We start from the raw sequence: 23,134 nt of genomic DNA, 5'->3' as shown, positions 1-23,134 counted from the left end.
TAGTGTCATTATGCTAAGTTGGCAATGACATTATCAAACTGCAATGAAGACCGCATTCACAATGCCAACAGATACACAACTTTGGATCATAGGATCAGGTTGAGGCCAATCAGCCCTTCTAACTTTCTTCATGAATGACCTGTACCCAAACTCCATTTCCTTCCATGATACCATACCCTTTGCTTCCCTTACACAACAAAAATCATTCAGTCTCTGGAGTGGAAACTTCAATTGTCCCTCAGTATCCATGACCTTTCAGCAGACATATAGTCAGGATTATGAGTTGATTTTAATCTCGAAAAATAATCTTATCCTTGTGAACTTTAATGCAACTATGTGGAAAGGTGAGGTGACCAACTGATTCATTCCCTACGTAACACTATTGATTCTGCTCAATCCTATAATCCATTCTGAATTATTTGATGACTCGTTAGGTTTTGTTATGCGATCACTGCAATAGATTCTCTTGGTCTATTCTCCAGACTGTATGTGATGGAATATTAAGAGAAGCTGGGAAGCAAAAGCTAGGAGTGATCAGTAGTCTTGTTGGATACGACCTTATTGGGTTTCCCATTGGAATTGCTCTGCTGTTTGCTGCCACCCTCGGTGCATGAAGGATTTTCCTCTCTTTTCTTTCTTATTGGTAATTAAAGCTCCATCCACTCTCTGCAATTCCATTCCATTTTGAGATGGAGCATGTTGTTGAGTGGAAGCTGCCTTTCCAGGGTGCAACATGGCCCTGGGTGATAATGGGGCCAATGTCTGTCGATGCTCACTCTGTATGTGCTCCCATGCTCATTTTTCATCTGTGACCATAGACACTGTCAGGAGACAAGCATCACAGCTGAGCTGAGTCAATATTCCACACATGCCCAAAATGGATTGCTAGATATTTTTCCGCAACAGGATCCCTTCACCTCTCAATCCAGGATACTGAGGTCAAAAGTGAACAGCTAGCACCATGCAGGCTAACACCAATCTTCAGACAACAGTGAAAGAGATTCGAACAGAAACAGAAGTGGAAGGAACATTGGATATCATTGTCTCACTGCTCACTGCAATATTGTTATTTTGCAGGTTTCTGATCTGGAATATGTGTCTCCCTCAGCTTTCAAGCAATTTTCTTTCTGACTGTGATTTACAGAATGAACTGGAATGAAGCATCCGATGAGGTAAGAGTGGTAACAAGAGACCATTTATTAAAGCAATTCCTTCTGTAACTTTTTCTTCCCCCCCACCACCCTCTTTTCTCCCTGTGCCATGCTCTGTACAAAGCTGTGTGAAAGAGGGCTCCGAGTGGATCTTGTCTATTCTCCTACCCAATAGGAAAGTGTAAACTCTGCTGTAAATTTCTGTATGAAATAATTAATGGCATCAACAATTACAGTTAACAAGTGGCAGCTTTTAAAATCAGAATAAAAATACAGATTGGAGAATGCTTTGTGCAGGGGAGCGTGATCGTTGCTGTGCTCTTCCACTCTTTTCATTGTTTTTTTCTGTTTTGGTACAAGGCTCTGCTTAATGTGGGGGGAGTGATGAAAGGTGTGGAAACCTCACACAGAACTTCCGCTAGTCAAACCCAGTACAGGTCAACAGGTAAAATGTGCTGACTTTCAATCACTCTCCTGTTAACAGATAAAGGTAGAGTATGGAACTACATGGTAAATATTCATCCAATTCCTCTGATAAATAATTTCTTTTATCTAATATCTCTCATAATAAAAAGAAGTCAAAAAGGAGGGAAAAGAGCACTGTATTTGTATCTGCCAAAGAATCTACTGCAAAATGTTTTGATGAGGTGACCCAATAAATGTCAGTAAACCACTAACCTTTAAAGTAAACCAAAGTTGAGAGTGTAAAGGTTAAGGGTTGAGAGTGTGGTGCTGGAAAAGCATAGCAGGTCAGGCAGCATCCAAGGAGCAGGAGATCTCCTGATGAAGGGCTTAGGTCTGAAACGTCAATGCTCCTGCTTCTCTGATGCTGCCTGACCTGTTGTGCTTTTACAGCACCACTCTGTCAACTCTGAACTCCAACATCTACCGTCCTCACTTTCTCCCAGCATAAAGATTAAGTTTGTCAGTTTTGTTCAGACAGGACTGATCTCCTGTACATAGATCATGTGATATTGGCAATGGCTCGTCATTACAAGCAGATGATTAATCTGATCCTTGGAAAGGCGTGATCTTTTTATTTTAGTTTAGTTTTGACTTTTCAATAAACTGGGAAAAAGGGCTGTTTGCCAACATAAGACTGAGGATGGAATTGCTGCAACTTTTAAAAACCAAATTACTGAAACTCGGTGTGTGTGGTGTTTATACTGCTGTTTTGTTCAAGCAGTGGGGGTGACTATATGTTTGTGGCCCAGCTCCTCTAACCAGTGGCAGTTTGATAACAAATATCTGATTGGCTGTTGGATAGCTGAACAGCCATTGGGTATGAAAGATGATGGCAGAAGCCTTTATCTTGAAGATAGGGTGGGTGGTGTGTGCTCCACTCTCTTCAGTAAAACACTGAAAGCTTGATGAAAAGCAAATTCATTTTCTCGCACCAGTTGCTGTAAACTGTTGCTTTTAAAGAATAAGTGGGAGATTTTATAATTTATGAATGAATCGCCCTATGCCTTGCGTGAAGAAGTGGAAGAACTGAGGATTTAGGATCCCAATGGAACCCCCTCCATTGTACCTGAGGACTGGTATTATTGAACTGTTTTCCCATTATTCCCTTCACCCGGAACACCAGTGTTTTTCTGTCTGTCTGTGTTGGTGTGTGCTTGCGAGTTTCAGAAGGAGACTTTTTAGTTTTAGCTGTTAGGGTTACACATCGACAACTCATAGCTGTTTACCTGAGTTCGAACTTTATTTATTTGTACTTAGCATTTATTTGTAATAAGCATTCATAGTAGAGAAACCTGGTCTATGTTTTCTGTTAATCTGAGTCTCCAACAGATGGGTAAACTGGGATTTTGCATAGTTTGATAAAATGTTAAACTCTTGTGACAATTTTGGAAATTGTGAGTCATGATTACAGAGTGTGATCCCAGTGAAGTGTAAACAAATCCTCCGAAAACAATCAGATCCACTGGTGTCACCATGTACTCACAACGTTTCAATGTGACTTTCCTTTACAGATGTGGACACTGGAAACAGAGCAGTGAATCTGATTCCTGATGTTTGTCAATCGGAACCACAGATAAAGGAGCACCGAGTGACGGATGAGGCTTCCATTGTGGACACTGGAGTTACTGTAGCCGGAGAAATCCTGTCCACAAAACAACTGATCATTCGCCGTGGGCTAGCCTTCCTCTCAGGACCCCTGGTCCTGGCCATTGGACTGGTCATACACTTCACTCTCTCAAAGGACTCTCACAAAGGCCCTAGGGAACCGTGGAGAGACAGAGTGCAGTTACTAACTGTAGCAGGAATAGTGAAGGTGTGACCAAAGGACAACGTGAGGCCAAAGTTCATACAAAACCTATTCTTACTGATAAACTCCAATGAACTGGCAGAAAAATAAGAATTATTAACAATGACCAGTTATAGACATGTTTCCAAGTGTAATTTTACGATTTATAAAATGTGGAATTCCTTATTTTAATGGAAAGATTTAACATTCAACAATTATAATGCTTCTTTTTCAAAGCTGAAAAGGTTGTTTGCTTGTAATCTGACTTCAGTGATGTTTTAAGAAGGTCGTTATATCACACTCAAGGATTTTACAGTGAGACTCCAAATGAAATTCTCCTCTGTTCAATTAACCCGAATGGAAGTTGGGAATAGGAAGATGTCCTACAGTGTGCCCTCCGGAGAAATGCTGGATCACAATTGAGCGATTTTCAGTTTTCTCTGTTTGCCTGCATGGATGCAGGCTCCAAAACCAAATAACAACAGCAAGGGCTGACAGTTTCACCATTGGAACCAATGCAAAATCTGACTGAATATATTTGCATGGATTGAGGCTTAGCACGCGGAGAGTTGGAGACTAGGAGGAACTGTTTAATTTTATAGTAGGATGTGTAAGGATTGTCAGGAGCTTGTACCAATGATTTACAAAATGTAACATATTCATCATCACAGTTTGTACCAAGTTACTGACTGGTAACCTGTGAGAACATAAAAGATAGAACATAAAGTACAACCCAGGAACGGGCTCTTCAGCCCATCATGCTGTGCTGAACATGACGCCAAATTAAACTAATCCCTTCTGCCTGCCCTCGGTCCATATCCCTCCATTTCTTACATATTCATGTAAAAATCTCTGAAACGTCCCTATCGCATCTGCCGCCACCACTATCTCTAACAGTGTGTTCCACACTCCTACTACTGTCTCTGCAAAAACACCTGCCCCTCACATCTCCTCTGAACTTTCCCCCTCTCACCTTAAGTACATGTCCTCTGGAATTAGACATTTCAACTCCGGGAGGAAATTCTGGGCCTCAAACCTATCTCTGCATTTCATAACTTTTAGACTGCTATCAAGTCTCCTCTCAGTCCCCACTGCTCTAGAGAAAACAACCTGAATTTTTCCAACCTCTCCTTATAGCTCATTCTGGTAAACCTCTTCTGTACCCTCTCCAAAGCTTCCACATCCTTCCAGTAATGTGGTTATCAGAACTGAACACGATACTCTATGTGTGGCCTAACCAAAGTCTTATAAAGCTGCGATATGGAAGGTGTAATTGTGCTACGGTCCCAGCTGATGGTAGTAGAACACAAGTCAGATTGCAGAGTGAGAGCAGGCTTGATAGCTTTTCTTTAGGTTACGTCTCTCTGTAAGTGCTTTGAAAGAAACTGATAACTTAGCTCACCTTTGTTTTAAAATGGGTTGGCCTTAGATGCTACACAATGACATGAAAGTGCAGATTAGTCCATCCTTGCCCAATTTGTGACTGGAAACCCATGTCCCGTGAGGTTCTGCAGAGATCAATGTTAGGGCCCTTTCTGTTTGTGGTGTGTATGTATAAGCGATGTAGACTTGAATGTAGGAACATTGATCAGTAAGTTTGCAAATGATACCAGAATTAGTGGGTTTGATAAAAGGTGAAGAGGATAATCTCAGATTACAGGACAATAGGGCGGCATATAGCGCCAGAGACCCGGGTTCGATTTCAGCTTCGGGTGACCGTGTGGAGTTTGCACATTCTCCTCGTGTCTGCGTGGGTTTCCTCGGGGTGCTCAGGTTTCCTCCCACAGTCCAAAGATGTGCAGCTTAGGGTGGATGGGGCATTCTAAATTGTCCAGGGATATGCAGGCTAGCCATGGAGAATGCAGGGTTACAGGGATAAGGGCAGGGGGAGGGGTTGGGATGTTCTTTGAGGGGCAGTGTGGACTTGAGGAGTCAAATGGCCTGCTTCCACACTGTAGGTGAAAGGTGGGTATAGTGGAGGAATATCCAAATGAGGGAAGTCAAATGACCAGTTTACATTTTGCTTGCAGTGAGGGATCTGGAAAACAGAGGAGTCAATGCAAATAGGCTCTGAAAATGTTGTTCAAACGTGTGGAACCTGTGACAAACTTGTCCTGAGCAAATTAAAGAGATTGATACCCATCAACCTCTGGCAGGAAGTGAGCAGTATTTCCAGACTTGCTGGGCCAGTTGTAAGTTCACACCCACCCAACATCCCACCATAGCCTTTGTACACCATCCAGGAAAGTACTCCGCTCTCTAACAAATTCATTTATGCTTCAATTAACATTATAGTACAAGTCCATTTACAACATCCGCATTTACGAACCCCTTCCACTTCAATCATTTTGGTCACAAGCATTGAATTTCTGTCCCTCACTTTATTTGTACAATATGTTTTCTTGAACACACTCAGAAAGCACCACATCAATAACATGGGCCTACTAATGTGTCCCACAATTTCCTCCGTTAAAGGTGAAGGGTCCTGCTTGATTTTAATTTATTCTATTAAAGACCGTAATTTCTCGTTCATGTACCGGCAGTCCCCAGCTTATGAACAGGATCCACGCCCGAGCACCTTCATTAGTTACTTAGAGTCATAGCATCGTAGTTCTGTACAGCACAGAAACAACCTTTCAGTCCAACTCGTTCAATCCTAAATTAATCAAGTCCTGTTTTCCAGTACTTGGCCCATATTGCTCTAATCCCTTCCTATTCATATACCCATCTAGATGCCTTTTAAATGTTGTAATTGTATCAGCCTCCACCACTTCCTCTGGCAGCTCATTCTATTTACACACTACCCTCTGAGTGAAAAAGTTGCCCCTTAGATCCCTTTCAAATCTTTCCCTGCTCATCTTAAACCAATGCCCTTTAGTTTTGGACTTCTCCAAAAGACTGTTGCTATCCATGCCCCTTATGATTTTATAAGCCTCTATAAGGTCACCTCTCAGCCTTTGACTCTCCAGGGAAAATAGCCCCAGCCTACTCAACATCTCCCTATAGCTCAAACCCTCCAACCCTAGCAACATCCCTGTAAATCATTTCTGCACCCTTTCAAGTTTTACAACATCTTTCCAAAAGCAGGGTGACTAGAATTGTAAGCACTATTCTAAAAGTGGACTAACCAATGAACTGTACAGCCACAACATGACCTCCCAACTCCTATACTCAATGTTATGATCAATAGAGGCAAATGTACCAAACGCCTTCTTCACTATCCTGTCCATTTGCAACTCCACTTCAAGGAACTATGCTCTTGCACTCCTATGTTTCCTTGTTTAGCAATACTCCCCAGGACCTTACCAATATGTGTATAAGTCCTGCGCTGATCTGCCTTACCAAGATGCAATACCTCGCATTTGTCTACATTAAATTCAATCTGCCACTCCTTGGCCCATTGGATCATCTAATCAAGGTCTTCTTTGCTGTCCACTACACCTCCCATTTTGATGTCATCTGCAAGCTTACTAACCATACCTCCGATATTCATATCCAAATCATTGATATAAATGATGAATAGCAGTGATCCTAGTGACATATCACTGGTAATAGACTTCCAGTCCCAAAAACAAGGTGGCCCACTGATTAGCACTGTGCCTCACAGTACCAGGAACCTGGGTTCGATTCCCACCTGTCTGAGTGGAGTTTGCACATTCTCCCTGTGTCTGCATGGATTCCCTCCGGGTGCTCCGATTTCCTCCCACAATCCAAAGATGTGCAGGTCAGGTGAATTGGCCATGCTAAATTGCCCATAGTGTTAGGTGCGTTAGTCAGGGGGAAATATAAGGTAGGGGAATGGGTTTGGGTGGGTTACTCTTCGGAGGGGCGGTGTGGACTTGTTGGGCTGAAGGGCCTGTTTCCACACTGCAGAGAATCTAATCTAACCTAATCCAGCACTACGTCCTGTCTCCTGTGTTTGAGCCACTTTGGTATCCAGTTGGCTAGCTCTCTCCGAATTCCATGTGATCTAACCTTACTAACCAGTCTACCATGTAGAACCCTGTCATACACTTTGCTGAAGTCCATATAACCAACATCCACCACTCTACTTTCATCAGCCTTCTTTGTCACCTCTTCAACAAAATTAATCAAATTAGTGAGACACAATTTCCCACCCACAAAGTCATGCTTGCCTTTCTATATGCATATAAATTCTGTTGCTCAGAATCCCTTCCAACAACCTACCCACCACTGAGGTAAGGCTCATAGGTCTATACTTCACAGATCTTTCCTTAAAGCCTTTCCTAAGTAACGGCACCACATTAACCACCCTCCAGTCTTCTGGCCCCTCACCCATTGCTCTTGATTAGATTGGATTAGATTCCCTACAGTGTGGAAACAGGCCATTTGGCCCAACCAGTCCACACTGACCCTCCGAAGAGTAACATACCCAGACCCATTTCCCTCTGACTAATGTACCTAACACAATGGGCAGTTTAGAATGGCCAATTCACCTGATCTGCACACCTTAGGACTGTGGGAGGAAACCGGAGCACCCGGAGGAAACCCATGCAGACACAGGGAGAATGTGCAAATTCCACACAGACAGTCGCCCGAAGGTGGAATCGAACCTGAGTCCCTAGCACTGTGAGGCTGCAGTACTAACCACTGAGCCACCATGATGATGCAAATATTTCAGCAAGGTACCCAACAACCTCTTTCCTAGTTTCCTACAAAATTCTGGGAAACACCTGGTCAGGTATTGGTCACTTATCTGCCTTTATGCGTTTTAAGACATCCAGCACTTCCTCTTTGGGAATATGAACTCTTTTCAGGACATCAATATCTATTTCCCCAAGTTCCCTGGCTTCCAAGTTCTTTCCCACAGAAAATAGTTATGTGAAATATTTGTTTACTATCTCACCCATCTCCTGTGGTTCCACAAATAGGCAGCTATGTTGATCTTTAAGGGCCTGCATTCTCTCGCTAGTCAATCTTTTGCCCTTAATGTATTTATAGAATCTATTTGAACTTTCCTCAACCTTACTTGCCAAAGAAAGCTCATGTCCCCTTGTTGCCCTCCTGATTTCCCTCTTAAGTATACTCCTACTGCCCTTTTACTCTTCTAGAGATACACACGATCCCAGCTGTCTCTACCTAATATATGCCTCCTCTTTCTTGACTGGAACCTCAATTTCTCTAGTCATCCAGCATTCCCAAAACCTACCAGCCTTGCCCTCCACACAAACACATACTGTCTCTGAACTCTCGTCATCTCATTCTTAAAGGCCTCCCACTTTCCAATCATTCCTTTACGTGTGAATAGCTTCCCCCAAATAACTCAAATTTCCTGTCAAATATCATCTCCAATTTAGAATTTTAACTTTTAAATTAGTTATATCCTTTTTCATAACTATTTTCAAACTAATAGAATTACAGTCGCTGGCCCCAAAATGCCCTCCCTCTGACACCTCAGTCACTTGCCCTGCCTTATTTCCCAAGAGTAGGTCAAGTATTGCTCCTTCTCAAGTAGGTACATTCACATACTGAATAAGAAAGTTTTCTTGTACACACTTAAAAACACTGACAGTCCCAGTATATGCTTGGAAAGTTAAAATCCCTAATGTTTGCAACCCTATTTCTCTTACATATATCTGTGATCTCCTTACATACATGCTTTTCAATTTCCCACTTACTACTGGGGACCTATAATATAACCCTAACAAGGTGATCTTCCCTTTTCTTATTTTTAAGCTGTATCCATTTAGCTTCAATGGACAATCTCCCAGGAATATTCTCCCTAAGTACAGCCATAATGTTCTCCCTAACCAAAAGTGCCACTCCCCTCCTCTCCTGCCCTTCTTTCCATCTTTCCTATAGCATCTATACCCTGGAACATTACGCTACCAGTCATGCCCAACCCTGAGCCATGTTTCTGTAATTGTTGTGATATCCCAGTTCCATGTTCCCAAACATGCCGTGAGTTCTCTGCCTTATCTGTCAGGTCTCTTGCATTGAGGTCAGTGCAATTTAATTTATCAGTCTTACCTTGTTCTCTACCAAGCTCTTGCCTGCCTTGACTATTAAACCTGCCCTCCTTATCTACTGTAACAGCCGCAGCCTTTTCTCTTCTCTCACAATTGCTTTGGCTCCCGCCCCTTACTAGTTTAAAGCTTCCACAAGCAAATTTCTCCACAAGGATATTGGTCCCCTTCCAATTCAGGTTGGACCTGCCCCTCTTATACAGGTCATTTCTACCCATGAGGAGATCCCAATGCTCCAAAAATGTGAAGCCTTGTACACCAGCTTCTCTGCCACTCATTCATCTGCTCAATCCTCCTGCTCCTACTCTCACTAGCCCATGGTGCTGGGAGTCCAGCAACCCGCAGCTAATGGTGTGCCACAGGGATCAGTGCTGAGTCACTATTATGAATATAAATGACTTGGATAAGGAAAGTGATATGCATCATTAAGTTTACTGTTGGGAAAAAGTAGGAGGTAATAGGGGAGGCAAATTTAACCCTGGACTTGATTTCAAAGGGAATGGAGCAGAAAATTCCAGAAACTGTACAATGCACTAGTTGGACCACAGTTGAAGTACTGTGATTAGTTTTGATTTCTTTACCTAAGCAAAAATATGTTAGCATTGGAGGCAGTCCAGAGAAGGTTCGTTAGGTTGGTCATGGGATGGAGGGTTGGCTTTATGAGATTAGGTTGGATAGATTGGGTCTGTACTTGTTGGAATTTTGAAAAGTGAGACATGACTTTATTGAGACAAGCAAGATTCTCAGGGGAGCTTGACATGGTAGATGTGGAATGGTTGTTTCCCCTTGTGGGACAGTCTAGGACCAGAGGGCGCAATGTTAGAATCAGGAATGGCAGATTTAAAACACAGGTGAGGAAAGGTTTCTTCTCTCAGAAGAATGTGAGTCTGTGGAAGTCTTTACACAAAGAGTTGTTGAGGTATTAAGTACAATCAAGGCTGATGTAGATTGTTAATCATTAAGAGAATCAATAGTTACGGGGTAAAAGCAAGAAGGCAAAGTTGAGGATTATCAGATCAGCACATGATCTCAGTGAGCAGTGGAGCAGAAGCAATGGACTGAATGATCTCCTTCTACTCCTGTGTCTAACGGTCTTATTGCTTGGTGGACCCCAGTTTTAAGGGATTGTACAAAATGTTTTGTATTTCAAGCTGTGGTTATACCTGGACTGTTTTTAATTTAATAAAGGTGATTGAAATGTCACTGTGGACTTGAGAGATGGATTTTTTAAACATGCCTTTTGGGTAGACAAGTGCCAGGTGGAGTTTAATCCAGACGGATGTGAGGTGATGCAATTTGGAAGCTCTAATCCAAGAGGGACAGATAGAATTAGAATCCCTACAGTGTGGAAACAGGCCATTTGGCCCAACAAGTCCTTACCGACCCTCCGAAGAGTATTCCATCCAGACCCTTTCCCGACACGTGTTACTCTACATTTCCCCAACTAATGCACCTAGCCTACACATCCCTGAACACTATTGGACAATTTAGCATGGTCAATTCACCGAGCTTGCACATCTTTGGATTGTGGGAGGAAACCGGAGCACCTAGAGGAAACCCACGCAGACACAGAGAGAATGTTCAAACTCCACACAGAAGTTGCCCGAGAGTGGGATCGAATCCAGGTTCCTGGTGCTGTGAGGCAGCAGTGAGGCCACCTAGTGCTGCCCAGTGAATGGCAGATAGAACAAATGGCCGAATCCTTAAAACCATCTAGGTATACAGGGTCCACAGTATCTGGAAAGTGGCAACACAAGTGCATAAGGTGGTCAAGATGGCATATGGCATGCTTGCCTTTATTGGTTTGGGCACTGAGTTTAAAAATTGGCAGGTCATGTTACAGCTGTACAGAACTTTAGTTAGGCCACATTTAGAATTTTGTGTACAGTTCTGGTAACCATATGACTAGAACGGTGTGGAGGCTTTGGAGACAGTACAGAAACACTTTACCAGGATGTTACCTGGTTTGGAGGGTATTAGCTATGAGGAGAGATTGGACAAACTTAATTTGTTTTCACTTAAACATCAATAGATAAGGAGCAACCTGATAGAAGTTTATGAAGTTGTGAGAAGTGTAGATAGATTGGGTAAGTCAGACATAGGTTTAAGATAAAAGGGGATAGGTTTAAAGGAGATGTGAGAAGGTGGTAAATTCCTGGAATGCCATGCCAGAGAAGATGATGGAGGCAGATGCAATAACAATATTTAAGAGGCATCTTGACAGACATATGAATAGGAAGGGAATAGAATGATATGGACCGTGTAGAGACAAAGAGATATTAGTTTAGAAAGGTGTCATGTGTTGGCTCAGTCTTGATGGGCTGAAGGGCCTTTCTGTACTGTTCTTTCTTGTCTGTTCTTTGATTCCTAGAAATCGCATGACAGATTAATAACTGCATACTTTACTGTTAATCCCTTTGAGGCTGTTTTGAACAGTGACTGGGTTGGAGAGATTCTTGTTTTATTTGGTTCAGTTGGTGGAAAACCTACTGAGAACAAGCTGAATTGGAGGAAAGCTTGCTAAGAACAAGTTGCCCAGCAGGTATATCCTATTCCTGAACAGTATCCGATCTGTTTCAGTTCAAGTGTGAAAGCTCTTTGTTCTTTTGAAAGATCACCTGAAAACTGTATTTTCTGAACACGCTGAGTTAGCAAAACTTCGGAGGTATCTGTGCAAGTTTAGTGGCTTGACCACATATGCTTGAAGATCAGGGTGACAGACTCTGGAATATTCTATTCTTTATTCTTTTATCTTCAAAAATAGCCTATCGGGCAAAGTTTTCAGAAAGCCAGTCTCTGCAGAGAAAGGTATTCCACTTATTTTCCTGAAAAGTATGTGTTTGAGTGTAAACTTCGGGAATATATAGAAGGATAAACATTTGCACTTTTATCTTATTGAGTGCGTGTGCTAACCAATCATTGCATTTCTTTTAAATAAGTTTTGTTTCAATCATGAACCCATAATTATGTTTATGAAGTAACGTGCATCATAGAAACATGGCTGAGAAAGCACAGCAGGTCTGGCAACATCGTTCTGAAGAATGTTCTGACTGAGGGTTACAGGACCTCAAACGCTAACTCTGTTTTCTCTCCACAGATGCTGACAAAACCTCAGAGCTTTTCCAGCAATTTTTGCTTTTGTTTATGATTCCCAGCAACTGCATTCTTTGGGTTACTTGATTGACAGATCGTGTTGGTTATAACCAGACACTGATAAGTTTTTAATTTTATTTTGTGGAATGCAAAGGGTATTTTTTTGGTATTGAGACCAATGACGTGGTGACGCTTGTGTGATTATGCACTGCTCCAGCCTTGCTCAAAACATTATGTAAAGCATTTTACAAATTCAGTTTGGAAAAGGGCCAGTGAACAGGGCTCATTGCAAATTTAGTCAGGCTCATTTGGTCATTCCTACGTTTATAACATCAGTGCGTTTTATTTGCCAAACCACAAAGGATCATTGAGAACTTTCTAATGACAGTCGTAGAAATATCAGCTTCAGGTAGGCTTTGAATACATTATGACTTTTTAGTTTATAAAAAGTGGATGATTGACAGTAGCATTTGGAAAAGTTAATGTTATAATGTAATTTACCTTCATGAATGAAACTCCTATAACTGGAGTTAAGAAAAATAGAAATTTCACAGAGTTTATATAGAAACACTACCAGACTATTAGTGCTGGGTTGAATTGTACAACAGAAACTTTAATATTCATAGCACCTTTAATATCAGTATGCATCATAAGGAAATTCACAGGAGCTTAATCAGACTAATATTGGCCCACACTGTGGGTTAGTGAGCAATGGAGTGACAGGGGATTGGGACAAGTTACAATGTAAGATGTAGAGGTTGGAATGAGTACATGTTTGTGGAGACTGCGAGTGAATGGCCTTTCTAGTGAGAAATGCAGAGATGCGTAGTGACTGTGTTTGTCGGTGGTCTCTAGTTGGTTGTTGAGGTGAGTAACACGGAAAGAAGCGTGGTGAGATTAGTCCACAGTGAGCATGAAGATGTAGGGATGGAGCAGTTGGAGACACTGCCCTTTAGGAGGCAGTATTCGGTCCCTCGGAAAATGTTGAGACTGGAGGAGCTGGAAGTGGGAGGAAGGCAGAAGAGCAGTGATATGTTGGGGGACTGGGGATGGGCAAGTGAGCATATACCCACTTTCACATCTACCCATGGGACACAAAGGCCAACCCAGTGTGAATCAACATTTTGAGTAACAGGAGGAGGAAAATGTTCATTATACTTCCTTCATTCATTGAGGGGATTTGGACATTACAGCTGGGCCAACAGTTTTGTTCATCTTTAATTAAACTTCAGACGATGGGGGTGAGCTGCCTTCTTGAACAGTTATAATGCACGTGCTCAAGGTGGATCCACAATGCCCTTTGGTGGGAATTCCAGGATTTTGACCTAGCAGCAGTGAAAGAACGGCGATATATTTCCAAGTCAGGATGGTCAGTGGCTTGGGCAGGAACATTGTAGGTGTTGATGTTCCCTATGTCTTCTGCCATTGTCTTTCTGGATGGTGATGGCCATGGGCTTGGAAGGTGCTGTTGAAGGAGCCCTGGTGAGTTCTGCAGTGTGTCTTGTATTTGGGACATGCTGCAACTACTGAACATTGGTCGTGAATGAATAATCAGGGTGATGGATGGTGTGCCAATGAGTTAGCATTTTTCTGGATAGTGTCAAGCTTCTTGAGTGTTATTGGAGCTGCACCCATCCATGTATATGGGGAGTATTCCATCACACTCCTCACTTGTGCTTTTAAGATGGTGCACAGGCTTTGGGGAGTCAGGAGGTGAGTTAATTGGTCAGAATTCCCAACATCTGACCCTCACTGGCAGCCACAGTATGTATATAGCTGGTCCAGCACAGTTTCTGGTCAATGGAGATTCTCTGGATATTGATAGTGATGGAAAAGCCATTGAACATGAAAGGGAGATAGCTACATTCTCGCTTGATGGAAATTATTATTGCCTGGCACTTGTTTGGTGCAAATGATACTTACCAGCCCAAGCCAGAATGCTACCTAGATCTTTGTGCATGTTGGCACGGACTGCATTGATTTAATTCTGAATGGTGTTGAAAACTCTACAACTTTCAGTGAAAATTCCCACCTCCACGTTTGGATGGAGAGAAGGTCCAAGTGTGATCAAAATGTGGCTTCAGAAGTTCTGAAATGGCCTAGTAAACTATCCAGCTGGATCAAACTGCTAACAACTCTCAAAAAAGCAATGGAACTGGGCGGATCACCCAGCACTGACCTGGGCACTGATACCAACAATGATGTGGAGGCGACTGATGTTGAACTGGGATGGACAAAGTTAAAAATCACGCAACACCCGGTTATAGTCCAACAGGTTTATTTGAAAGTACAAGTTTTCGGAGCACTGCCTCACGAACTACCTAATGAAGGAGCAGTGTTCCAAATGCTTGTACTTTCAAATAAACCTGTTGGACTATAACCTGGCGTTGTGTTATTTAATCAATGGCAAACTCAGCCGTATCAATCCTTACCGACTTCTGGGACAGCTCCCTCCCGAACAAGACTGTGGGGGGCACCTGGAGCAAATGGACTGCAGTGACACAAGAAGGCAACTCACCACCACCTTCTCAAGGAAAACTGGGAATGGGCACTAAATGCTGGTCCAGCCTGTGACACCCATGAGTGTTTAATTAATAACAGGAGACACAAACAGACTGACTCTCCTGTGTGGTACTGGACTGGGAGAGGAGGGTTGAAATGTTAAACACTCTGTCTTTCAGTATGAGATGGTAAGTTGTTAAGCTACCTGCCTTGCAAGGACTTCCTACCTCTCCATTCAAGGGATAGCAATGTCAGTGGGAAAACAAGCATTTTGTACTCGTGGTTGAAAGTATATGCTGGATTAACATTTTTTTAATGCAGAGTAGTGCCCCTGAAAATAGTTATCCTTCAAACAATACATAAAAGAGATGATTTGCTGCATTATCACATTACTGTTATAATGAGCTTGCCATCTAGAAATTTGTTATGGTGTTTTCTCCATTACAACAGTGACCACTCTTCAAAAGTATTTAATTAATTGTAAAAGACTGTGAGATAACCTGCAACTGTAGATGTTATATAAATACAAATCATCCTTTTCCTTCCTTTTGAGGCACTCTATGAAATTTAAATAATATTAACATCCATGTTATACTGTTTAACTACTTGCAAATTAATATGTGATTACTTATATGTAGCAATCCTGCCAAAATCATTAACGCCTAAATAGAGTCATAGAGATGTACAGCACGGAAACAGAGCCTTCAGTCCAGCTTGTCCATGCCGACTGGATACCCTAAATTAATCTAGTCCCATTTGCCAGCATTTGGCCCATATCCCTCTAAACCCTTCCTATTCATATACCCATCCAGATGCTTTTTAAATGCTGTAATTGTACCAGCCTCCACCACCTCTTCTGGCAGCTCATTCCGTACACACACCACCCTCTGTGTGAAAATGTTGCCCCTTATGTCCCTTTTAAATCTTCCCCCCCTCTCCCTAAACCTATGCCCTCTAGTTTTGGACCCCAGGGAAAAGATTTTGTCTATTTATCCTATCCATGCCCCTCATGATTTCATTAACCTCTATAAGATCACCTCTCAGCCTCTGGCACTCCAGGGAAAACAGCCCCAGCCTATTGAGCTTCTCCCCATTACTCAAATCCTCCAACCCTGGCAACATCCTTGTAAATCTTCTCTGAACCCTTTCAAGTTTCACAACATCCTTCCTATAAGAGGGAGACCAGAATTGCACGGTGTATTCCACAAGTGGCCCAACTAATGTCCTATACAGCCGCAACATGACCTCCCAACTCTTATACTCAATGCTCTGACCAATAAAGGAAAGCATACCAAATGCCTTCTTCATTATCCTATCTACCTGTGACTCTACTTTCAAGGAGCTATGAACCTGCACTCCAAGGTCTCTTTGTTCACCAACACTCCCCAGGACCTTACCATTAAGTGTAGAAGTCCTGCTCTGAGTTGCCTTTCCAAAATGCTGCACCTTACATTTATCTAAGGTGAAACTCCTGCAGCCCTGAGAAAGCAATTATTAAAAATTAATCGCAATCATAATTCTAGGTATGTAAAAACAATGAAGAAAATGAACATGTATTATATTGAAAAGGGGCAAAGGAGTAGGCCTAACACGATTGGAATGGTTGGGCTGACGGGTTGTGGGGTGAAGGAATATACAAATGAGAAAATTAATATAACTGAAGTGAAAAAAAAATGGAAAAACTTAGTAGGTAGAGAGACAAACAGGGTTACCATTTTGGAACTGATATGAGCCTCTGTCTCTCTCCACACATACTGCAAGACTTACTGAGCTTCTCCGGCCTTCTCCATGTCAGTTTCAGATTCTCTGCAGCTGCAATATTTTGCTTTTATTCAAATAAAAAAAAACAGTTTATTTTTCCCTTTGAAGGATTGGCAAAATGAAGAATTCAATGGAACTCGCCTCTGGCAATATTGCTCAGATACGTGAAACCTATGGTGACCTGTTTCTGAGGAAATTAAGGAGATTGAAACCCATCAACTTCTGGCAGGAAGTGAGAGTTATTTCCAGGCTGGCTGTGCCAGTGGTGAGTTCACACCCATTCAATTGTTTAACTGTATTCTTTGTGCACACTTCAATTATGAGGAGGGACTAGACAAATTTAGCCGGTTTTCTCTAGGATTTAGAAGTTTAAGGGGGATCTAATTGAATTCTTCATGAAATTGACAGGGAAATGAAGAATAAATTAAAAATGAACTATTTCCACTGGCTGGGGAATTCTAGAGCTATGGAGCATAGTCTAAGCATTAGGGAGATGGTGGGAAGCACTTCAACACACAAAGAGTGACAAAGGTTTGTCACCCTTCCCTGAATGGCAGGGAACATTGGATCAGTTGTTAATTTTAATTCAGATATAGATAATGTTTTGTTAAACAAACGTATCAAGGGATATAGGCCAAAGGCAAATATATAGAGTTAAGCCACAGATCAGCTATGATCTCACTGAGTGATGGACCAGGCTCGATGGGCTGAATGGCCTCCTTCTGTTCCTATGTTCATTGCAACTTCTGGAAAAGTGTCTACCAAACCCGTTTAAATCATCTCTGGCAATGAATTCATTTATGACCTCTCTTCATGCAGCCAATTCCTTGTTCTGTTTCAGTATCTGCAATTTATTTTGTTCAACCTGTTTAGAAGCTCCTCCAACATCATCCCTTATTCCTCAACTCCCTGCCTTTCAACTGAAGGTTTTCGCTTGACTTTGAATTATTGTGTCAAAGACCATCATTTCTTCCCTGTGTATCTTGATATCAGAATCCTTCATAAGCAAATGGTTTGTCTGGATCAGCTCTGCTATGTCCCTTCATAATTTACAGTGATGAAAACTTCAGTGAAATCATTATGATGTTGAGAAAGAAGTTGAAAGACAATTGCTTCCTGGAAGAAGTACTATCAGTAAATTCAATTTTTGTTTAGACGTAAGGATTTTGATGAAAATTAAGTGGTCAGTGTATCTTATTTCTCTTTTTCCTTTGACAGTTTTTGTCACAGCTGATGATATCTCTCCTGGATATTGTCAGCTCTGTGTTCTGTGGACATTTAGGGAAAGTTCAATTGGACGCAGTCAGTCTTGCTATGGCGGTGAGTTTATGTTAAGAATATGCACATTTATTGATCCTAGTGTCTCCTGTATAAAATAGTGATGAAGTTGCACTGCTTCCTATCAGTGCCAAGCTCAGTGCCGTTACCAGCTGATGAGCTCCTCCTTGTGAAAAAGCCTGGTCTTTACCTGCTGCTCTCAATGGAAGGGCAACTGGAGCCCAGCAGATGCTGCAGTGGCCCCCCAGGCTAAAGACCAGCATTCCGGCTCATCACCATTCTCCATGAGCCATCCAGGGAGTCCCATGGGTGTGGGGGACATTGAGTGAGGGTGAGATTGGGCTCCGTCTTAATGCCTTCCATGGGGAGTTCACCCTCTGGCAGTCACTTGGCTGACACGGGAGGATGGGTCACTTGTGTCAGGCACTCTGCGGCTGGGGAGGCATGTGGAACTGGATCCCTCCACCATAAGGTCAGAAGTCGGGATGTTTGCTCAATGTTCAGCAACATTCACGACTCCTCAGATACCGAAGCAGTCCACATTCAAATGCAACATCTCTTCAATATCTAGATCCAAGCTCTTCCAGAGAGCAACAGAAAAAGACCAGGCTGACGAGTGGCAAGTTACATTCACACTACACAATGCCAGGCCATGACCATCTCCAATAGGGGACTATTTAACTACCACCCCTTGACATTCAATGGTGTTACCATTACTGAATTCCCCATTATCAACATCCTGGTGGTTCCATTGATCAGAAACTGAACTGGACCCACCACATTTACACAGTGTCTACAAGAGCAGGTCAGAGGCTAGGAATAACCCGGTGAGTAACTCACCTCCTGACTTCCCAAAACCTGTCCACTATCTACAAGGCATAAATCAGGATTGTGATGGAATACTCCTCACTTGCCTGGATGGGGGCAGCTCAAATAATACTCAAGAAGCATGACACCATCCAGGACAATTTAGCCCATCTGAATTGGCACCACATCCACAAGCATCCACTCCCTCCACCACTGATGCTCTGTAGCTAGAGTGTGTACTATCTACAAGAGACATGGTGGAAATTCGCCAAAGATTCTTAGACCTTCCAAACCCAAGACCGCTTCCATCAAGAAGGACAAGAGCAGCAGATACATGGGGTTACTTCCATCTGCAAGTTCCCCTCAAAGTGACTCACCATCTCAACTTGGAAATATGTGGCCTTTCCTTCACTGTCATTGGGTCAAATTCCAGGAAGCCATGCCCCCCCTCCTCCAAGGGCATTGTGGGTCCGCCTACAACATGTGGACTGCAGCACCTCAAGAAGACAGCTCACCGCCATCACTTCAAGGGCAACGAGGGACATATCTGTGATTGCCGAATCTGTCTTTATAAAGATTTGCTTGTGACTGTAACCTTGACGTTTGCACAAGATTTGAGCTGTAGGGAGAGGCTGAACAGGCTGGGACTGTTTTCCCTGGGACGTTGGTGGCTGAGGAGTGACCTTATAGAGGTTTATGAAATCATGAGGGGCATGGATAGGATAAATAGACAAAGTCTCTTCTTTGGGGTGGGGGAGTCCAGAACTGGAGGGTATAGGTTTAGGATGAGAGGGGAAAGATATAAAAGAGACCTAAGCAGCAACTTTTTCACCCAGAGGATGGTACGTGTATGGAATGAGCTGCCAGAGGAAGTGGTGGAGACTGGTTACAATTGCAACATTTAAGAGGCATCTGGATGGGTATATGAATAGGAAGGTTTGCAGGGATATGGGGTGAGTGCTGGCAAGTGGCCCTAGATTGGGTTGGAATATCTGGTCGGCATGGACGGGTTGAATCAAAAGGTCTGTTTCCGTGCTGTACATCTCTGTGACTCTATGACTAAGACCTCAGCCAGACTGAGAACATACGCTGGGGAACCATTGAAGATTAACGGTAAGACTTCAGTTCCGGTCTCCTATGAGAAGCAGTTGATACAGTTACCACTGATGGCAGTAAAAGGCTCATGCCCACACTTATTGGGGTGGAATTGGTTGAGAAAGATTCACCTGGATTGGCTCAACTGTTTTCAATTTAAAAATGGCTGCCTGAGTGAAGTCCTAGTGAAATACCTGGGAGCTTTTCAGGAAGTGTTTGGGACTATCAAAGGGGCCAAAACCACTTTCCATGTTGACCAGGAAGAAATTTCAAGATTTTGCAAGACCCGTTCATCGCCAGTTGCCTTGTGGGCAAAAGTAGAGGTGGAAATCAGGAAGCTGGAAAGCAACGGCTTCGTCAGAATGGGCAGCACTGGTCATACTGACTGTGAAACCTGATGGCTCAGTTTGCCTTTGTGGGGATTTTAAGCAAGCAGTTACTGCTTTGCACAGCTGGATGAATACCTGATGCCTCGCATAGAGGACTTGTACACAAAGTTGGTGGGGGTGGGGGAGGGGGATGCTGTCCCTTATGCAACTGGACATGAGCCGTGCCTACCTGCAATTGTGACTGGATGATGCGTCCCAGCCATACACTACAATTAATACCCATAAGGGTTTGTACCAATAAACAAATCTGCCATTTGGGGTATCATCAGCCTGTTCCCTTTTCCAACGGATCATGGAGAACATTTTACAAAGGCTATCCCAGGTTGCCATTTCTCTGGATGATGTACTAATAATTGGGAAGATCAATAAAGAGCACTTGGACATAGTCCTTAAACAATTCTCCCAGGTGAGCTTATGTCTTAGAAGGGAAAAAAATTGTGTTCCAGGCACCCCAACTGACCTATTTGGATCACCGTGTCAACAAAACCCAGTTACACCTGTTGGAACAGAAAGTGAGCAAAGATCAAAGTAGTCCCGGCTCCCATGCCTAGAACAGAACTTAGGTTTCCCCTTGGGTTAGTGAGTTATTGCGGGAAATTCATATGTCACCTGGCCTCCATCTTGGCAGGTCAGGCAGCATCCAGGGAACAGGAGATTCGACGTTTCGGGCACAGGCCCTTCTTCGGCCTGTGCCCGAAACGTCGAATCTCCTGTTCCCTGGATGCTGCCTGACCTGCTGTGCTGTTCCAGCAATAAAGTTTCAACTTTGATCTCCAGCATCTGCAGACCTCACTTTCTCCTCCATCTTGGCACCCTTACACCTGCTGTTGAGAAAGGGTCAGCCTTAGAAATGGTCGCAAAGCCAAGAAATGAAAAAGCAGCTCTTGTTATCTAAGGTGTTGGTCCACTACGATCCGAAGCGAGAGGTGGTGCTATCGTGCAATGCCTCCCTGTACGGTATCAGGGTAGTGTTGGCTCACTGGTGGCCCACCAGAGAGGAACACCCCATGACGTATGCTTCCCAGACATTGGCTGATGCTGAATGCATTTGCGCCCAGATAGAGAAGGAAGGTTTGGCGGTCATCTTTGGTGTGAGGAGGTTGCACCAGTATGTTTACGGACGGGAACCTTTCATGGTAATGGATCACAAACCCCTGCTTGGGCAACTGAAGGAAAACTTCCAGTAGAATCAGTGCTGGGTCCTTATTCTCAGTAGGTAAAAGTCAGAATACCATTCAGGAAGCTAAGTGGTTAATGTAGATGCATTGAGATGCCTCCCACTGGCAGATAAGGTGGAGGACAATAGTACCATTGGAATAGGCATGGCAGAGGCAATAGAAAGGGTAGGACTTAGAACAATCAACGCCCTAGGATTGAGGGCAGACAGGTTCCCCCAGGCCTGATGAACTACACCCTAGGGTATTAAAGGAAGTGGCAGCAGAGATAGTGGATCCATTGGTTACAATATTCTACATTTCCCTGGACATGGGAAAAGTTCCAGTGGATTGGAAAAATGCTAATGCAACACCCCTATTGAAAAAAGGAGGCAAGCAAAATTACAGACCAGTTAGTTTAACATCTGTTATTGGGCAAGTGTTAGAATCAATTATCAAGGAAGCAATATCAAGACATTTGGAAAGTCAAAACACTACCTATCAGAGTCAACATGGTTCTATGAAGGACAAATCACGTTTGACTAATTTGCTAGAGTTCTTGAAAGATGCAATAAGCAAAGTGGATAATGGGGGTCCTGTAGATGTAATATGTTTGGACTTCCAGAAGGCTTTTTATAAGCTGCCGCACAAAGGGTTAATTCATAAGGTTGGATCATATGGGATTAGGGGTAATTAAATAGCTTGGATAGGTGACTGGCTGATCGACAAAGGACAGAGTCGGGATAAATGGTTTTTCATCTGGATGGCAAGATGTAACCAGTGGGGTGCCAGGGGGTTGGGTCCTTGGTCCCCAGCTATTTGCAATCTACATTAACGACTTGGATAAAAGGATAGAAAGCTCGAGAGCCAAATTTGCAGAAACAAAAACAGGCAGGATGGTAGAGTGCAATGAGGAAATAAGAACCTTACAAATGGATCTGGATAGGTTAGGAGAGTGAGTCATAATGGGGCAGATGGAGTTTAATGAGGATAAGTGTGAGGTCATGCTTTTTTGGTTGAAGAAATAGGAAGGCAACTTATTTTCTAAATGGGCGAGACTTCGGGGCGCTCCGGTGCAGAGGGATCTAGGTATACGCGTTCCTGGGCCACGGAAAACTAGTAAGCAGGTACAGCAGATAACAAAGAAAGCAAAAGGAATGTTGCCTTTTGTAGCTAAAGAAATAGAATATAAAGTTAAGGAAGATTTGTTGCAACTATACAAGGCATTGGTGAGACCGCACCTGGAGTATTGTGTACAGTTTTGGCCCCCTTATTGTGTAATGGCATTGAAAGCAGTTCAGAGGAGATTGATCCCAAAGATGAGGGGTTTGTCTTACGAAGAGAGATTGAACAGTTTCGGCCTATACTCTCTGGAATTTAGAAGAAAGAGGGGAGATCAAATTGAGGTATTCAAGATGATAAAAGGTGTGAATAAAATCGACTTGGAGCAGATTCTCCCTCTTGTGGGGCACTCAAGGAAGACAGGTCATAGTCTTTGGATAAGGGGGAGCAAATTTAAAACAGAGCTGAGAAGCAACTAATTCTCTCAAAGAGGTGTGAATCTGTGGAATTCGCTACCCCAAAGTGCAGTGAATGCTGGCACAGTGAGTAAATGCGGAGTTAGAAAGTTTCTTAATTGGTGATGGGTTGAAGGTCATGGAGAGAA

The 23,134-nt window shown here is 43.0% G+C and overlaps 2 protein-coding genes across 2 annotated transcripts in view; both read left to right on the top strand.

The window, feature by feature from the left end:
- LOC122563931 (multidrug and toxin extrusion protein 1-like) overlaps positions 1-23,134 on the top strand; it is a 192,997-nt gene that overhangs the window by 61,421 nt on the left and 108,442 nt on the right. The window lies entirely within an intron of this gene.
- The window catches only part of LOC122563933 (multidrug and toxin extrusion protein 1-like), a 41,849-nt gene continuing 24,112 nt past the window's right edge, over positions 5,398-23,134 (top strand). The window contains exons 1-2 of the mRNA XM_043718203.1: positions 5,398-5,594; positions 17,964-18,065. Coding sequence (XP_043574138.1) covers positions 5,460-5,594; positions 17,964-18,065 — 237 coding nt within the window. The 5' untranslated portion in view covers positions 5,398-5,459. The remainder of the gene's footprint in view (positions 5,595-17,963; positions 18,066-23,134) is intronic.

This window comes from Chiloscyllium plagiosum, chromosome 28 (genome assembly GCF_004010195.1).
Source record: "Chiloscyllium plagiosum isolate BGI_BamShark_2017 chromosome 28, ASM401019v2, whole genome shotgun sequence".
In the NCBI taxonomy this organism is placed as follows: Eukaryota; Metazoa; Chordata; class Chondrichthyes; order Orectolobiformes; family Hemiscylliidae; genus Chiloscyllium; species Chiloscyllium plagiosum.
This window is presented reverse-complemented; position numbering and strand designations above follow the sequence as displayed.